Source organism: Oncorhynchus keta, chromosome 16, assembly GCF_023373465.1.
Source record: "Oncorhynchus keta strain PuntledgeMale-10-30-2019 chromosome 16, Oket_V2, whole genome shotgun sequence".
Lineage (NCBI taxonomy): Eukaryota > Metazoa > Chordata > Actinopteri > Salmoniformes > Salmonidae > Oncorhynchus > Oncorhynchus keta.
The window spans coordinates 1,791,742-1,811,788 of NC_068436.1; the positions used below are offsets into that span (position 1 = coordinate 1,791,742).

General features: G+C 42.1%; 1 protein-coding gene across 5 annotated transcripts in view; it reads left to right on the forward strand.

The window, feature by feature from the left end:
- Positions 1-20,047, forward strand: part of tmem131l (transmembrane 131 like) — a 92,350-nt gene that overhangs the window by 17,137 nt on the left and 55,166 nt on the right. For all 5 annotated transcript variants that reach the window (XM_035789092.2, XM_035789091.2, XM_035789088.2 and 2 more), the window contains exon 3: positions 3,608-3,648. In XM_035789092.2, the coding sequence (XP_035644985.1) occupies positions 3,608-3,648 (41 nt within the window). The remainder of the gene's footprint in view (positions 1-3,607; positions 3,649-20,047) is intronic.

Below are 20,047 nucleotides of genomic sequence, written 5' to 3' on the forward strand. Positions count from 1 at the left end.
GTCAAATGGGTGCAAAATGCACTTTGTGGTACAACCTATTTTCTGTTAGATCTTGTCTTAATGGGAATGAAATACATCTGTTTTGTTTCCTTGATAGCGTTTATGCCTAAATGCTCCGATGTCCAAACTGTATTTTTACGATAGATTAGCCTAATCTGATTTTAAAAAGTTTTAACTTCCATTGTAATTATCGTAATAGCTGTTCAAGATGAGTTAACTACGTCTCTCTCTTTGGCTCCGTTTAGATAGGCAGCCCAATTCAATTTTTTTTCCCACCAATTTGGTGTTTTGATCAATCAACTCTGAAAAAGTTCTGACAAGAAAAGATCTAATGTGATTTAGACAAAAGACCAATTAGTGGAAAAAAGCTCAGTATTGAGCTGCCTGTGTGAACAGTCTTAAGAAACAACAACATTTCCATGCTTTGTTAAATGTTTAAATTAAGTTTGATCCATGGGTGACTAGGCGTACAGTGGGGGAAAAAATATTTAGTCAGCCACCAATTGTGCAAGTTCTCCCACTTTAAAAGATGAGAGGCCTGTAATTTCCATCATAGGTACACTAAAACTATGACGGATAAAATGAGAGAAAAAATCCAGAAAATCACATTGTAGGATTTTTAATGAATTTTTATTTGCAAATTATGGTGGAAAATAAGTATTTGGTCAATAACAAAAGTTCTCATTTTGTCTGTCATAGTTGAAGTGTACCTATGCTGACATTTACAGGCATCTCATCTTTTTAAGTGGGAGAACTTGCACAATTGGTGGCTGACTAAATACTTTTTTGCCCCACTGTATATGCATGCAACTTTATATAGGCTAGGTAGATTAACCTACACTAAAACACACCGCCCTTCAACTATACTGAACAAAAATATAAACTCAACGCTTTCAAAGATTTTACTGAGTTACAGTTCATAAGGAAATCAGTCACTTGAAATTAATTAATTAGGCCCTAATCTATGGATTTCACGTAACTGGGAATACAGATGCCTTAAAAAAATGGCTGACAGTGGTGGACCTCAGGATCTCATCACGTTATCTCTGTGCATTCAAATTGCCATTGATTTTAAAAATGCAATTGTGTTCGTTGTCCATAGCTTATGCTTACCCATAGCTCCACCGCCACGATGGGGCACTTTGTTCACAACGTTGACATCAGCAAACCGCTTGCCCACATGACGCCATACACGTGGTCTGTGGTTGTGAGGCCGGTTGGACGAACTGCCAAATTCTATAAAATGAAGGAGGTGGCTTATGGTAGAGAAATTAGCATTCATTTCTCTGGCAACAGCTCTTTTGGACATTTCCTGCAGTAAGCGTACCAATTGCACGCTCCCTCAACTTGAGGCATCTGTGACATTGTGTGAAAAAACTGCACATTTTAGAGTGGCCTTTGATTGTCCCCAGCACAAGGTTCACCTGTGTAATGATCATGCTGTTTATTCAGCTTCTTGATATGCCACACCTGTCAGGTAGATGGATTAACTTAGAAATGCTCACTAACAGGGATGTGAACACATTCGTGTACTAAACTTGAGAGTAATAAGCTATTTGTGTATGGAACTTCTTATTTACTGGACTGATAGCCTGCGTCTGAGGGGAGGGAGGGATCAGCGGTGAGGCTGCCGGTCACCCGACTCGACGTCCCTCCTCTCTTCGCTGAGAAAGGAGAAAGTCTTCCAGCTGATAGCTAAACAAACTTAAATCACACTGCATTACTTCTGCCTCAAACACCAATTAATGTTGTGACTCCTATGACCAGAGAAAGTGAAATATTCCTCAATATTTAAAGACACAAGCTGCAAATCATAATAATATAGGAACGCAAGGCTTTGTTGGGTTTTTATGTACATTTTTGGTGATTGACTAGGAATGGCTTGGAGGTTGGTGATCACTGCTGTAAAGAATTAGTTTTTTTTCCCCCTTCTGGCAACACCAACGCCTCCATTGTATGAAAGGGGGCTGCATGCACAAAGTTACTACTGTACTTTAAAACCCACTATCCCCACACAGCCACTCTCATCCCGTTGTACAAAAAGCCAATGTACTGCTGAGAGCTCGCCAATGTGACTCATGTCATGGGCCCCAGATTGTTCCTATGGAAGTGAGCTGTTCAATGGTAGCAACGAGTTCGGCTGACACTCCAGTTTACAAAGCTGTATGTTAAAAAAATAAATTAAAAAAATCTCTGTGGCTCCTACATTTAGGTGATAATGCCAGAGAAGCCGATGTTTGTTTAGATTATGTATTAGTAACTCTGGCTTCGAGGGCCTTATTTATTTTTTACTTAACATTTAATTTAACTAGGCAAGTCAGTGAAGAATAAATTCTTATTTACAATGATGGTCTACTCCGGCCAAACACAGACGACGCTGGGCCAATTGTGCGCCGCCCTATGGGACTCCTAATCACGGCCGGTTGTGATGTAGCCTGGATTTGAACCAGGTACTGCAGTGACGCCTCTTGCACTAAGATGCACTGTCTTTACAACGGGTTACTGACATATTCACATAATGATTGACACATTTTCCGAATGTTCAATCTTCCACAAGATATTGTCCCGACACACATCTCGGGCTGTTACCCAAGCTGGCTCGTCGTTCATTCTATCGGTTCAGTTGCGAGAGACGCGACCCAGTCGTTCTCTATCTATGGATGCGACACAGTCGTTTGTTCTAAATGTTCCATTGCCATAATAGCTGGCGACATTCTTATCCCTTGTTAACTAGCCAACTATGGCTAACTTAGTCACGTCAGAATGTGCAGCCAGAATAACCACAAAGTAGACGCATTTGTTTTAGCTGTTTTTTTTTCCTTCCTGATTTTAACTGGCTGAGAAACGCTGCCTGCCTGCCTGTCTGGTCCCGACACCTTCATTACTATGGGACAGCTGGAGATCGAATTTGAATGTTGAAACAATGTTGCAAGTGTCGGAGACAGACAGCGAGGTTTATACAAATCTCCACTGTTGAAAATGTAAGGTTAGTCTAAAAGAAATGTGAGATAATGTCTAGATGCTTTGTATAGTGGAGATCAGCCCAACCAATCAATTTATAAACTTGATGACAGTGGATTGCGCAGTCAGATGGAACGGAATAAATAGGACTAGACACCGGCTGGGATGCGGTTTTAACCAATCAGCAATCAAGATTACACCCACCCGGATAAGAAGTACATCATGTACCCGTGCATCTGCTTTGAGTATTAGTGTTGTCACAATGGGCCACCATTCACCTTGGGAGCATTTAGAAAGATAGTCATTTTAATTTTTTTCATATGGCATTCCTTTTATCCAAAACATAAATGTTATAAACGTACAAACTTAGACTGCAGCTAATTTGTTGATTCATTTGGGTTTATGTAAGCCTAACACTCTTGATTAATTATTTTTGTCCATTGTTTATTCATTATCAAGTGCTGAAATCCTACTAATGATGCTCATCATATACTAATTTGCACTTTAAAACAATGACTCAATATAGAAACTATTAGGCTAAACTGTAATTACAATACTAATAGATACGTTCTTTAATCTGCTATGTATTTATGGAGGTTTAGTTGTTGTTTTGTAATTTAGTTGTTTTGTTTGCTTGTCTACGTAGGTGGAAGAGCGCAGCAAAGGCAGTCTTCCACTGGAGGAGAGGTAAGATCTTCTAATCCTTGATATCCCTTGGCGACGACAAACCAACATTCTTGTTACGTTACTCATTTTGTTTCACTCACACCACGCCACACAACAACCATAGGTGTGGAAAATGGCAGATAAATAATATCCCACTGAGTGGAGAGAGAATGTAGAAACAGCCAAGTGTAGTTAAGTTAGGACTATGGAAACAAACCACTGCATGCAGTTTAATCGAAGCTTGGATTATGACAGGTGTGCATCTTTCAGATGAGAGAACCAAAGTGGGCGTGGTGTGCAGAGTGGAATAGGACTTGTGTTGTTAAATCAAGCATCATTTTGACTTGTCACACAAGTTCACATCCACTGTAATGTGTAGCCTACATGTATTCCGATGCGTTTATAGTGGAGATGCACGATATATCGTTGAAGATATTGGAATCGGACGATATTAGTTAAAACTGCCAACAGCGACATCGACCCGATGTCTAGTTTAACGCCGGTGTGCAAAAACAATGTCAAAGTTGACGTGCATACCTTTATAATGTAGGTATATGACTTAATGACTGTGCAACACAGCATTCCTAACCTGGCCCACAATGTGTGCTGTGTGGACCGAGCAGTCATTTGAAAGAGTAAGAAAATTTGAGCGAGAGACCTCAAAGGTGAAATGCATTAAACACCAAGCTAATGGCATTCATTGCCCTTGACAATCAACCGTTCTCTGTCGTGGGTGATGTTGGCTTTCACCGACTGGTCGAGCACCGGTACACACTACCAAGTGTTCTATTTTTCAGATGTTGCCCTACCGGAGTTACACAGTAATAGCGTCACTGCTATTCGCTTCACGACTGACATTTGGACCAGCGATATCAGCCCCATGAGCATGATAGCACAATGGGTTGACGAGGATTTCGTACTGAGAAGTCGTATTTCATTCTCATGAATGTGCTGGTTGTCTGAAACTTGGAAACATGAACACACTAGCTTGCTCTATTCGGACAACTGACTCGGGAAATAAGCTTATCAATTGCGTCTGCAGCAGACGTGATACTCTCTGTCACGGCATTGAAACGCCTGCTCAACAGGCATTCTCTCTTTACTCTGTCGCCACATGCTCGTACAAGTACCACTACTTTGATGCAGACAAACAGGGCTTACGTGAAATGTATGAACAAATGAACTACGAAACAGCACAGCAAGTAAGTGAAAGAAATCGGTTTCGATTGTTTTACTGGTAATGGGGACAAATGTAAATGCCAACAAAAATATGTTTTTGGGCAGTGTGTGTGTAACCTTTAACTAGGCAAGTCGGTTAAGAACAAATTCTTATTTACAATGACTGCCTACCAAACCCGGACGACGCTGGGCCAATTGTGCACCGCCCTATGGGACTCCCAATCACGGACGGATGTGACACAGCCTGGATTCAAACCAGGGACTGTAGTGACGCCTCTTGCACTGAGATGCCATGCCTTAGAACGCTGTGTCCGTGTGTGTGTGTGTGTGTGTGTGTGTGTTAACTGTTGAACTGTACTAGAATGTCTGTGCCTAGGCTATATGTTTTAGATACTGGAGCTCCAGAGGGGATTCTAAGAGGGCCTTATTGGGGCCTTTTCAATATGGTGTGGTGTTTATGTTGGTATGAGTGTGGAGGGCGTGAACACGAGTGGGAGAGGGCGAAAGAGCGGCACGGTAATACATTCCAGACTCATTTTAGAACTCCTTTAAAGAAAATGCAGTCGAGGTCCATCTGAACAGAGTTTTTTATTTTATTTTTTTACTCCAGATTGCGAAAAGTCTCCTTTCTTAACGAATAGAACATTGATATGTAATACATCTTGACGGCAGTTAAATGTGTTCATAGATGCCAATAGCTAATTTGAAGTGTTGACCCTAGTGCTACGTTTTAAGATAACAAATTGAACTGGTTTGGCAATGACTGAAGGAGTGAGGACATTCCACATTCAAGCACATACATTCCACATTCAAGCACATTCATACTGTGAATATAGGCCTATTCTTTGTTTTGTTCTCTGGTTAGCCATAGCACTAGTGACTAGAGAATGACATTTACAAGAGAAGTGAGAACTGCGACTTCTTTTGCTATCAAATTTCTTTGATCTAACATATAGCTGAGACTGTCATGGCAGCCACTGTTGGCTAACTGCGTGCTGCTGGTTAGTGTCAGCTTCTTCTAAAATCCCCCTGACAGTCAAGAAACAGAGCCCTGAGTCTCCTGTGTGTACTCAACTTGTCACTGGCTCTGTAAGTGGCCCCAGTTGCTTGCTCACAAAGCCCTGAGGGAATGATGTTTTGTATGGGAAGTTGGCATTTGATTTACTAGCTAACACGTAGCTAACCTAGCCTAGCCTACTACTTAGGCTGTTGCTAAAAATGTCCCACAGTACAAACACACTGGGAAGGTGTGGAGTCCTTGGACAGGGCTAACATTCAACAACACTGCATTTAATACTAAACAGTGCTGCGCTCCTCAGCGCATTGGTAGCAAAATGTCACTTGATGACTTCCTACCATCTCCTTATCAGTAGCGATACGAGCTAACCGTGTGCTAGCAGGATGCACCATTTTAACTTCAAATAGCTGTTGATTGATTTCCTTAGGCACATTCCCTCCAGACCCAGTGTGGAAGTGTCTCTGAGCCCAGAGAAGTGATAGGAAAGCGTGGACAGGCAGTGCTGGTTGAATCCCCTCGACCTGGGGACCAGGGCTCCAGAGCCTCTTGTGCCTGGGTTATCGTACCTCTTGACGCAAGGTGCCATCACTCTTCTCCCACCTTGAAAATAGGGTGGAGATAGAGGGAATGGGTCTGAGCCAATGACCTTGCTGTTTGTGCGTGTGTCAGGGTTTCCGTTAACAAACAATTGCCTGGTTTTTCCCCAAAAAATTATAGCGAAAAGCTGATAAATAAAACTTTTGCCTGGCAAAATGCCTGGGCAAAAAAAATACATTTCAAGATATGCCCATCAATGAATAAAAAATATTATCAGTCAATGTTTTAAATTGGCCTTTTTTTTTGTTAGTTGTGTTGGATGAAAGCGGTATTTCTCCTGCAGTTCTTCAGTTGGTTGCTGCTGGAGTTAAAAAACATGCTTTTATAAGCCCATTCATTGCGCGACAATTCTAAATGCGATCTTATGTTGGTCAGAACCAGAACCGCAAGTTTTTGGACTGAGTATCTCCATCCATCGTCTTGAAGAGGAGTTATTTATTTTTGTCGTGTGAAAGTTATCATTCCTGTGTCTGAGAAGAATTCCAAAAACACAGTTAAAAATGGAAAAGACACCATTTGTTGTTTTGTCATGTATTGTTGTATTTCTTTGCATCTTGTTAATTAAAACAAGCTACACATTTTTTTCAACTGGTAATTGAAGTGCTCCTCCCATTCAAGTGCATGCAACAGGCTATCAGTGCATCACCCACCACTTTACAGTGTGATTGTTTTGAAACCTGAATGTTTTATTTCATATTTTGTTTGAGGCATGTCTTACCTTATATAAAGACTTCATAGGCTAGGCGGCATGCGAGTTAAAATTTTGGGGAAGCTTACAATTTATCCTACCGTTCTGCGTACCTGTTATAAGGATTTCCATATACACATTTTCGTGGAACAGTTTCATTTCAATAAGGACGTTTTTCCTTTCTCAAAATCATTGTCACGTGGTTAATCATAAATATCTGAATTAAAATTATAATCGATGCACCGATATGACATATTTGGCGGATAACGGTATCCGATATTTACATTGCCTCCCCCCCCTCCCCCACAACAACAAAAAAAACGATACCGATATTTAACATTTTTAGTGGCCTTTTAAGCGTTCTAGTACAGTTAAATAGTTGACACACACTGACCCAGAAGTTATTTTGTTGGTGTTTACGTATGTCCCCATTACCAGTAAAAACCTATTTCTTTCACTTACTGCTGCTGCTTTGTTGTTCATTTGTTCAGTCTCAACCAGGATTTCATCATACATGTCAAGCAGTGAAGTTTCAGCTCTGTCCATGTTTCTTGTCTGCATTGAAGTAGTGGTCCTTGTACCTAGCATCGAGCATGGTGGCGACACAGTAACGAGGCTCTGACAGAATCCCGCCGAATCGCTTGTTCACAGCCTCTTGTACAGTACTTTTGTAAGCTTTAACCCCACGGTCTGTCGGCAGTTTTGAGCAGGCTTTTCAATGCCGTGACAGAGGGTATCACGTCTGCTGCAGACGCAGTGGATGAGCTTATTTCCCGAGTAAGTTGTTCGAATGGAGCTAGGAAGTGTGTTCATGTTTCAAACATTGTTCTCAAATGCCATTGAAATAGCAGGAACGGTATGAGAACCAGCACATTCTTGAACATGTATTGCGGCTTTCCTCCGTACGAAATCCTCGTCGACCCATTGTGCTGTCAGACTCCGCATGCTCATAGGGTTGACACCGCTGGTCCAAATGTCAGTCGTGAAGCTAATAGCAGTGACGCTCAGAGCAAGTAGCTCATGGATGTGCGTTCCAACAATACTGTGGAACTCCGGTAGGGCAACATGTGAAAAATAGTTATTGCTTGGGACCAGTCGGTGAAGGCCAACGTCATCCACGACAGAACAGTTGATTGTCAAGGGCAATGAATTCAATTCTTGGTGTTTAATGGATTTCACCTTTGCGTTGTCTCCCTGAAATGTTCTTACTCTTTTCAAATGACTGCTCTAATTTATATAATTTTGGCAAATTTAATTTCCATTTACTTCTCTATTTCCTGTTTGTTTTCATATGAACTTTCTTTCGTTGTCCAGAAGCCAAAGACACAATCCTAGTCTTATTAGCAACCCATTCTAGTTATTGAGTCTTTATTCCCCCTCTTTCTAAATTTAACAGATTTTCATCTAGATTTCTTTCATCTAGAGATTTCATGAAATTAAAGTCTTCCCGGTCATGTTGTCCTGCAACACATTTTCCCAACGGAAACCTTGGTGTGGGTGTGCTTCTTTCTCTTGCTAGCTCTCTGTCTGTGTCACTTGCTACTGTGTTTGTGTCTACCTGTCTGTCAGCTGGTCCCATTCCCCTTAGCCCTAACCCATATCTCTTACACCATACAGATGTGCAAACATTAAAAGTATAGGGATCGAGCTAGGACCAGCTGTGTGACACTTTCTCTGCTTTCTCCACTTCGTTGTTATGTTGATAGTCCTCTTTCCTCCCCATCCACTTCATTCAGTTGATGGAGTAGCATCCGTGGCTTAGAGACCAAGGATCTTGACAATGAGTGGTCGTCATAATCTTAATTCAACTCATTCTAATTCAATGCTATCGTCTCCATGGCTTTGATCAACATTCTAGAGAAGGGGCGGCTTCGCAGAAGGGTCGCACTGAACTATCAAGTGTACTTCGCTGCATGTCGGTGCTTTAATCAGCGCGTAAAGTGTCCACGCAATAAATGGAGTGAACCTGCAGGCAGCCATATAGCATGTGCTAAGTCAATCGTTCAATTCACCCTACATGCATACATTGGGGACAGAGGACAATGTCAGTTTCTTCCCTTGCTCCTTGATCGGTATTGTCTGTACAGTCATACATAGTAGCACCGAGCAAAGCTCGAGAAGGAATGTGGTAGTCCTCTATTAAGACTCTTGTAGGTGCATTGAATATGCCTCCCACCCACTGCTCCCTTGCAGTCTTACTTTTTTATTTCAATGAAAGCCACCCTTGGTTCAAAGCTGAACACCAAACTAAACTCCCACCCTGCTATCATCTCATAGCAGATGTGTTGTGGGTAGTGCACTGTGGTTTTACAAGGCTCTAAAAGCACACACAGTGTCCTATCAGCCTGGTGCAGAGCTGACTTACACTAGACAGCCCTCTCACGTTTAGGAAATAGAGATTACACATAATTACAGCCATTTCTGACTGAAATGTTGTTACTGAAATCCCTAATTTGGAAAAATATTTCCTATTCTCTAAACCCCTTGCTCTCTTTTTAAGTGACACATATGCATCACATACACATGACCAATAGCATATCATAATCACATCAATAAATTGGTTATAACAAACTAAGAACACTGTAACATGTGACAGTAAAACCGTTGCAGATGACGTGACAAACTCGAAATGGGGAATGTTTACTGGTTGCTCAGGAGGTTAAGGGGAAGTCATGACTTAAATGTAAATGTAAATTTGATTAGTTGTGGAAAATACTGGAGATATAGAAAAAAAGATGTAAGGAGAAAGTGCTGCCTGCATATTGTGTGTGCCATACAGGTGCTGTTAGATTACAATATACTTTTTATGACCGTTTGGAACAATGTAAACGACACTAATTATAAGCGTACCAGAGTCTTTAATGTTTTTTTTTGTAAAGCTATTACAGCAAATACTGAAGAGTCACATTCATTCGTTAATACAATTTCGGAAATCAACTGTTTAGGAACAGTTTAGGCCTATTTGTTTACGCAGATTATTTAGTTGTCGCTTTATTTTACTACTAAAATGCTTGATTGCATTTCAAATCATGAATGACTCGTATGCTGTGTGATGACATGACCGAATGAATGATTGATACAGTAGCCTGTAGAAGTATTTTTATTAAAGGCCTCACTCAGTAAGTTACGCTATTAAGACTAAACAGAATGTGCTCTTAGGCCTCCAGCTCAATGATGGTTATACAAGGCTGCTATACTAAAGCCTACTAATGATAATGACATTACTTATTATAGTGATCATCATAATAATAATAATAATAATAACAAGATCAAGGAAAAAGGAGGGTTATTATAAATATAATTGTTCTATTTGGAACAGTGTAACAATACTAAATAACTAATACCAGAGAGGCTGGTCCAGCCTTTTACGTTATAGCAAAGATTAAAAACAGCCAGATTTTGTTTATCCGACGTGGTTTTGTGAGGCTTGGCGCTCACGGAATCAGTAGGCTATTAAACACTCAAACAGAAGCAGGATCGGTCTTATTTCTGTCTATATATGGATGATTTATAAAGCCAGGCACCTTTTAAGTTAGGCTATTGATTATAGACCTACGTTAGTCTCCGCTCTCCTCACTTTTCTTAGGTAATTAAGGCTTGTAATTCTCGTCTCCTCACTCCGCTGCTACCTCCACCGCATTGTTCTCAACACCAATATGCTGGTTTAAATGTGTGCACATAGCAACATGGTCTAGGAAAAGGCACCAATTCAACAGCGCACTGATGCATTTTATAACTTGCGACAGCGACCACTATCTAACGCGGGAGAAAATGCATTTCTTATAAAATAATATCATTTTTATTTGTGTTGCACCGTTCTTACATAATGTAACCATATACAATTTCAGTAGCACATGTCATAGAGTGATGGACTGTGCCATCCCCATGGCTTCCACAATGCAGCAGTCCACTCAGACTTTGTTACTGCTCGACTAAAATCTACGATAATCAACAGCCTATCGACCAAACAATCGACCAGTCAACTAAAGGGGGTCAGCCCTAACCCACATCAATCATTTTAGGTTCTGGGCAACAACAAAAAAATAGAATGCATAGTTTCAGCTATTTTCCTACATTGCGCATATTGCAATTGCCAGGAAGATTTGAGTTTGTCAGCAGGTTTTGTTATTATTAAATGGTGGTTTTGACCAACTTTACCAACCTGTTGCATGTTGCTGAGGGACAAATGTTCTGAACCAAAGCGATGTCTTATCACTAGGGCCTGGAGTTTTTCTCTTCAGTTCTTCCTGATCAGGGCCTGGAGTTCTTTCTGATCAGGGAAACCCCCTGGCTCTATGTTATACTCTACACAAGGTGGAGTGTCGTATGAACAGCTGACCAATTTTCTCGGCTGGGTCCTCACCTCTCTCCCTTGAAGCATGTTTGATGGTTTAACTGGTTCAAATAAGGTCACCGCTAATGTTTACTTTATTTAGGTAGATCCGGGGATCAAATGATGACCGAACATAACTTATTTCTGCACTGTCTGTGGACAAAAACAAGGTCTGGGGCACACACCATGCTTGCTGAGGGGCTGTGGCTTTTTGAAAATAAACACGCAGGAGAGTGGGTGCCCCACACGCAGGGTAGCTCTGCTCTCTCCTCCTTTAACAAACAGTAGACCTATATAAAGCCACCTGACCCTGTGTGTCTGAGTGAGGGAGCGTGCAGTGTCGTCATCCTAAAAAGTTTGCGTGTCCCCCCCAAGTTCACTTTCCCTGTGCACGCACCTCTTCCGCATTGACAAACAGAGCTGGGGTTAATGCTATCTGACAGGGTATGAACTAACTAGCGATTATGACTGTGGACTGACGGAGATAAGAGGTGGAGAGCAGCCCTTATGTAATGGAGAATAACAATGGCCTGACTCACATTGATTGGTGTCCTGGGCTCGACTTGAAGTACAGCCCTTACACTTCTATTGAAACAAGGGACATTTGGCTCCTTGTTTTGTTTTTTTACTTGTTACATATGGGCAGGGAGGAAGCTCCCAATATTTGAAGAGCAGTGTTTCTTATTGTGAATTGGTCACTCTGCTAGTTCCTTATTGTTTGTTGCTAAATACTGCTTTGAGTCTCAGCATATTGTTTTGTAGTCTTTGCCTATATTTGGTAGGCACCAGAAAATATTGAAAGGCTAATTTAGACGGCGCACAATGCAGACAATATTTCTACTGAACCAAAATATAAACACAACATGTAAAGTGTCCCATGTTTCATGAGCTGAAATAAAAGATCCCAGAAGTGTTCCATATGCACAAAAAGCTTTTTTCTGTAATGGTGTGTATTTTAATGTTCATTTCTCATACATAAGCCACCTCCCAGCGTTGTTTCAGATAATTCGGCAATAGACCACGTGTAAACGTGCCAGCCCAGGACCTCCAAATCCGCCTTCTTCATCTGTGGGATCGTGTGAGACATTTCTGTTAGTAAGAAAGCCCTTTTGTGTGGAAAAACTCATTCTGATTGGCTGGGCCCACCCATGCCCGCGCCCCTGCCCAGTCATGTGAAATCCATAGATTAGGGCCTAATGAATTTATTTCAAATGACTTATTTGCTTATATGAACTGTAAATGAGTCAAATCGTTGCATTTAGATTTTTGTTCATTATAGTAACCACTTCTGTGGTGTTGAAGATATCTGTATCGTTTAAATGCCTTCATCACAATATATATTTTGACATTTGTTTGACCACCAAAGTGGAAATATTGTGGGAGGAAGTCATGCCATAGCCAGGAAGTGTGAGCGTAAGAGTGTGCCATAGTGTGGATTTCAGCTATTTCTCAACTGGATGTTGCTGCCTACTGTACATTTTAAGTGCTTGTGCAAAAGACTGGGATGTTCCTTAAGATTTTGTTATAGGCTGCTTAAGACCTTATTCTCATCGACTTGGCACATGGGGGTGGTGAATGTTTCATGTTGCATGGCAGCTGTGTCATCACTCACTCCACTCAAGAAACTTTGTTCCTGACTGGGAAATTTGGAATGCAACGCGATTTAAGCAACCTGTGTTAGAAATAATATTGTGGTTATAGTTGATAGAAGCAAATTTTAGTTGCGTGAATGTTTCAATAGCGCAAATTATTTCACACAGTTGTTAAGATTAGCTAGCTAGCTACATTAGCATCTAAGATGGCAAGCTAACATTACCACCCGCCAATGAATAATGGTGCATGTTTCTCATTACAGAATTAGTGACTGAACACAGAATGCATCCCTGTGTGTCCTACACATAGAATATCAGATTTCAGAGCGTGATGTCAGATGTCATATCTGAATGAGCGTGTGAGCAGCCAGCCGCATCCCCTAACCAGTCTACTTATCTGCTTCTCTCCAGACCCGACGCCAGGATAAAGTGGCCAAGGGGACACTGTTTTTAGGGGGTTCTTGCATTGGAATTGTATTGAATTCTGCTTATTTCACACTATACCACAATAAACAAAGTTCAAATCTCTCTGAGACAATGAATTGCTTTTGAAGTGAAAGGTAGGCTACAGATTTGAGGCCAATCTCCACTGCGCTGTATCAGCAGAATTGACATCGCCCTACACGCTATTACTAAAATAATGCAAACCGAATGCTGAAAGTAGTAGACTAGTTATTAATGCTCGCAAACAAAAATACTGAATAGCAGTTTGGCTTGGAATACCAACACAGCTGCGAATGCGAATAGCACAAAAGTGGTACCAAGTAGGTAGAAAGCAAAATATCAGATGGATAAAGGCATGACAAAATCTATGTTTAGGCTAGTTACATTAACAGTAAACAAACACCATAAATAAAAGGCGAATGGAGATCCAAATAACCAAAATCTAGACTACAACCTACTACAGTGAGAAGCAGAGCTGTCTTGCCAAACATAAAGACATGGAAAATCAGTCCGATATTATCACGATACTTAGGTGCCGATACGATATGTATTGCAGCTCTCACGATTCGGTACATGGATTTTATTGCAATTTGACGTTCCAAAAGTGTTGATCACCATATGTCTGCTGCGGAGGAACGAGAGAGCCATGAGAAAACAACAAGTTTTGATCAGTCGTAGAAATAAGTGCTAAACGATGGAGAACAGTCCTCCCCGTGTGGCTGTTGGTAGAGCATGGCGCTTATGTAAGTCACTCTGGATAAGAGTGTCTGCTAAATGACTAAAATGTGAAAATTCCTAAAACAATTGGTGTAGGTACAGCCAACTAGAGCAAAAACAATACTGCAATATTGTCAAAAGGATACGATATATAACGGGTCTCCAACAGGTTGATCGCCAAGCAACAGGTAGCTCGCCGTACTATTTTGAAAGTGCCTGCAATTTTTATGCGTTTCCACCCCAAACTGTCAAACAAATCTCACAAGTATCAGACACCGTAAACTCCCAGCTACTATCTAATCAACACAGCTCTGACATTATCCCACACCTGTTAGCCACTATTGGCCTAAAAGTCAAACCTTACACAATGTCTGCCAATTGCTTTCCTGCAATATTACCCGTCTATGTGATGCGCGCATTTGTTTGTCAGTTCGTGTGTAGCCAGTTGATCTGATTAGTGTTTTGGCATGACAGAAATACTATCCCCTAAACCTTATCAATGAAATGTTAACTGCAAATGAAGCTTACCTGGCAGAAGTATATCATGAGTAAGTATAGCATTTGTATCTATTATTTGCACATTTTGAAGTGAAGCAGCAGCACTACACAACCATCACTAGACCGGCACATTAAACAGCAATTTCATCACTTGCTGTAATTTGAAGATTGACAAACAAAACTGAACACAATTTTTGAAAATATATCACTGATTTTTTAGTTGTTTATGAACCATTATTTTACCAGGTATATTGACAGAACATAAACTATGTTCTCTTGTACACTTATTTGAAAGCTGGAATAAAATGAGGAGCTCATGACACTTTTTTACTGTTTATCTTGTTAAAGTAGCTCATACTAGAAAAGGTTGGAGACCCCTGCAATATGATATATTGTCAAAAATATGATATCGATATGTACTGTAACTATCGACCTAATTTTTAGGCTAGGCCTGGTGGATGACACTGTTGTGTGCATTGCCAATTCAAATACACACATGGCATTGGCATTGCCCATGAACTGTGAACTTCTGTCACCTCTGATCTATCTAGAGTGTGAACGATGATCTAAGTAGTATGAACATGATACATGAACATTAACTTGGGTATTAATTCACTCCACTCTGTGTTCACTTCCTTTTAGATGGTATAAGGGTTGTGTCACAAATGGCACCCTATTCCCTATGTTGTGCACTGCATTTGACCAGCGCCCTAGGACTTCATTCTCTATTACTATTGACTACTAACCTCAGTGTGGTATTTTTTTAGTGTTTGGGCAGGTGATGACATCGCCACCCTTTTGCAGTTGGTTGTGTTTTTTTGTTTTTCTCTCTCCCTGCTACAGCGACGTGGGTATTGAAGCCGTGTGTGAAGTCATGCATTTCGCATGCTGAGTCAGGCCCACGCACAGAGGCCCACGCACAGAGGCCCACGCACAGAGGCCCACGCACAGAGGCCCACGCACAGAGGCCCACGCACAGAGGCCCACGCACAGAGGCCCACGCACAGAGGCCCACGCACAGAGGCCCACGCACAGAGAAGGCCCACGCACAGACAGAGGCCCACGCACAGAGGCCCACGCACAGAGGCCCACGCACAGAGGCCCACGCACAGAGGCCCACGCACAGAGGCCCACGCACAGAGGCCCACGCCACAGAGGCCCACGCCACAGAGGCCCACGCCACAGAGGCCACAGACGCCACAGAGGCCCACGCCACAGACAGAGGCCCGCGCCCACGCCACAGAGGCCCACGCACAGAGGCCCACGCACAGAGGCGCCACAGAGGCACGCCACAGAGGCCCACAGCACAGCCACAGAGGCCCACAGAGGCCCACGCCACAGAGGCCCACGCCACAGAGGCCCACGCCACGCCCACGCCACAGAGGATCACACCGAGAGGCCCAGCAGAGGCCCACGCCACAGAGGCCCATTGCATTTTGATACACCAGAAGTACATTCATTTCCAATGGAACGCTGCGTTTGCCTTGCAGCGTTGCGTTGCAGTGCGTTCTGTGTGGGGCCTACGTTGGATTTATCGAACGTGTGCAATCCAACTGTATGCGTAGACTGCTTGACAAATGGTAGCAGAAGGTGAATGTTGAACTTTTTGTTGCACACATATCCAGATGATGCCGTTTACCATTTTCCGCTATAGCGATGTCTGTGTGATCGAGGCGTAAGAGGAGTAAGATAAGCCCCCTTCCTCTCGCCTGACCTGAAAGTGAGATCATTCCGTGGCTAAATCAATCATGTCAAATTCATGCCAAACCAAGCAGAAACACAGAAATGAAAAGGAACCAATATTGCCCTAAATAAGGGGAAAACCAAGATCATGCTTACTTTAAATCTAATGGATAGTGATTTTACGTTTTGAGCCGAGGAGTGATGGTAATGTTCTCTCGTGAAAGGAATTTACTTTTCAGTCAAACCTGTGGCTTTCAGTGTGCTGAAGCAGTGTCATATTTTCTTTGGCATGAAAATGGTCAGTACTGCTCAGATCTCCCATGGCGTTCTCTGCGTAGCAGCTGTTGCTATGAGTCCATTATGCTAAAGCGCTATCTGAACTGATAGGCCTCAATGTATAGAGAGCCGTATCAAACCCTTTTTTAGGATGTGTGTATTGTGTGTATGCGGCTTTGCGTGCACGTCTCCCTTTCCCCTATTTCTGCCCGCTCGTCTCTCTCTCCCTCCCTCTCTCGCTCCCTATCTGCAATGACCCAGTGCAAAGCTGGCAGCTGAGCGGTGGGGAGTGCTAATTTTCACACCTCCTGCCGTTCCTGCACCCACTCTCCTCTCTGCTCCTCTCCAGCGTCCCCGGAGCCAGCCAAGCCTCCTATTGCTCACCATGACGCAGATAGACCCACCACCAGCAGCCCCTCAGTGAGGTATTTAGGCCCACTAGCCAGAGGTTAACCCTTCAAATCTCGGTACAAATTGAGATTTTAAGAATTATAAGTAAGGGTATAAAATAAATGATTTTGTTCTGCAGGTAGTTTTACCTGATCAAGTTATGCTGAAGTATCATCATGATTTGAAATATATTTTTTAAAAATGGGTGTTTTCCAGTATAAATGGATTTCCGTTTGTTGTCATTGGCCTATTAAGGCTCTTCAGTCTCAATATCTTTTGAATAGCCATTGGTTTTTCCCTTTCCGCTTCACGTTGCCGGTGATGTGTCATAATGATCCCAGTGGGAGAGGTCTTACAGACTAAAACAATAGGGGCTACTCTGATATAATGACGTCGTCCCCCACCTTTTACTCTACTACCTCTCATCTCCTTTGGCGGTGGGGAAAAAGCTTTGTCTCACCATAATAGCACATTGTATTGGCGAGAGCAAGAGGGACGCTAATAACTAGTGCTCTAGCCGGGGCTTTCATATTGTAATGCACACTTATGATAGCTTTGTTTCACCGTAGATATATTTAGCTCTCTTTCTTCCTCCCTTCTTCCTGGGGCGGCAGGTAGTCTAGTGGTTAGTGTTGGGCCAGTAACCAACAGGTTGCTGGTTTGAATCCCCAAGCTGACCTGAGCAAGGCAGTTAACACATTGCTCCCCGGGTGCCGAAGACGTGGTTTTTGATTTAAGGCAGCCCCCTGCACCTCTGATTCAGAACAACATTATTATGCGGAAGACACATTTCAGTTGTACAACATTTCAGTTGTACAACATTTCAGTTGTACAACTTTAATTAGCTAGCACACAGCGCTAATGCCAGAGCTCTCCTCTCCCCTACAGGCAGGTCATTGGAGCCGTGAAACAGACACCCGATAATTGCGCTCGCACAGATGAGGGAGTTGGATACAAGACGGTCGTCAACAGAATTTGCCAACTGCCACAGTCTCAAATTCTTATCTCTGAGCTTCACTCTCTTCACGAGTTGGTTATGCTGTATGACCGACCACAAAGGGGTGTAGGCGAGTTTTGCCATAGCTTTTTCCCCCCTACTTGGCTATCATCATACATTGCTGAAAGTGCAGTTGCGTAGTGTAAAGATATTAAGTTGATCAGATTTTTGAGACCTACTGCAGTGATTGTCAGGAATTTTGGGTTGACAATATGGCTTTAATTATTTTACTGTCAATGTTATTATAATTTGATTGTTATTTTGATTTTTCATTAGATTTTGCCTTTGTGTGCATTATATTTTGGCCTATATTCATCTAACAGTAAATGTAATGTCCTAAAAATAACTTTGCAATGTGGCCTAGTGAGTGGCACTCGAGTGGAGCAGCGGTCTAAGTACTGCATCGCAGAGGTGACACTACAGGCCTGGTTCGATTCCAGGCTGTATCACAACCGGCTGGGATTGGGCGGTGCACAATAGGCCCAGCGTCGTTAGGGTTTGGCCGTCACTGTAAATAAGAATTTGACTTGCCTAGTTAAATTAAGGTGAAATAAAATAAGTGCACTCACAATGGCCAATGTGAAATTTTGCTCGCTCTGTATTTCAAAGCCATATCAGATATCTTGATTATAAACAGTGTGCTTTGAGCCCAATGATCGTTCTTTAAATATCTTTAATACCCGCAATTGCATTTTGAAATGTTATACAATCACGAGGTGCTCATTACAGCAGCCGGCCCCATCGAAACGGGCAGGCACAGTGGACGGCCAGACACTTTTATTGCAGGAAGGTTAATGCAGTTTACTATTTAACAAATCACGGTTTCATCCACCCAAACTATAGGATGATTGAGGTGACCAGATAGTATGTGCAGCTCTCATCAGTGCAACCAATAAAATGTTTTACTCGCAGTCCAAGGGTAGCAAAATACAACTAAAATGGTTTCAATCTGGACATCTGACAGATGCATTTTTAGTGAATGTGTTTGGCTGGGTACATGTGTCTGGCTGTAGAGGCAACCAAGTGACAAATTTCAGCTTATCTTTATAATGCACCACACGGGTCGGGACATTAATCACTGAACAGGGTTCAGAGTTTAGAGTTTATCAGTGTCAGAGCAGAGTTAGCATAGTTGTTGTTCATTAGGCACCAAACTTAAGAAACGACTGAAACGGGAAGGGACTTCCTGGGCTTGTCCAATAATAAACGGTCAATATCGTTTTCTGTTGCAAAACATTTTCAAACGTTTTCCGTTGCGTGCCCTAATGAATACAACCCAAGTCAGAAGAGACCTTCCCGTATGTAAACTCTTGTTCCCTGTCAACAGTCTGCGCCGTGATGAAATCTGTTTTGGCCCAATTAGGCTGTTAGGACAGAGTGAAACAGTGGGCACCTGCAATATTCAAATTAACCCCAACTTCCTGTTGAAACCTGTACAGGTTGTAGACACTCTCTGTCTCTCTCGTTTTCTCTCAGTGAGCTGCTTTTTAGGCTCATTACTGTTTTCGTGACATAGGGACATTTTAGTCGACTGAAGTTACTACACTAAATATATATATAAACGCAACATGTTCCATGTTTCATGAGCTGAATCAAAAGATCCCAGAAATGTTTCATACGCCCAAAAGCGTATTTTTCTCAAATGTTATGCACAACATTTTTTACATTCCTGTTAGTGAGCATTTCTTCTTTGCCAAGATAATCCATCCACCTGATGGGTGGTATATCAAAAAGCTGATTTAAACAGCATGATTATTACAAAGGTGCACCTTGTGCTGAGGACAATAAAAGGCCAGTCTATAAAATTAAGTTTTGACAGACAACACAATGTCTCAGATGTCTCAAGTTGAGGGAGCGTGCAATTGTCATGGTGACTTCGGGAATGTCCACCACAGCTGTTGCCAGAGATTTGAATGTTCATTTCTTTACCATAAGCCACCTCCAACATCATTTTAGAGAATTTGGCCGTATGTCCAACCGGCTTCACAACTGCAGACCACGTGTATGG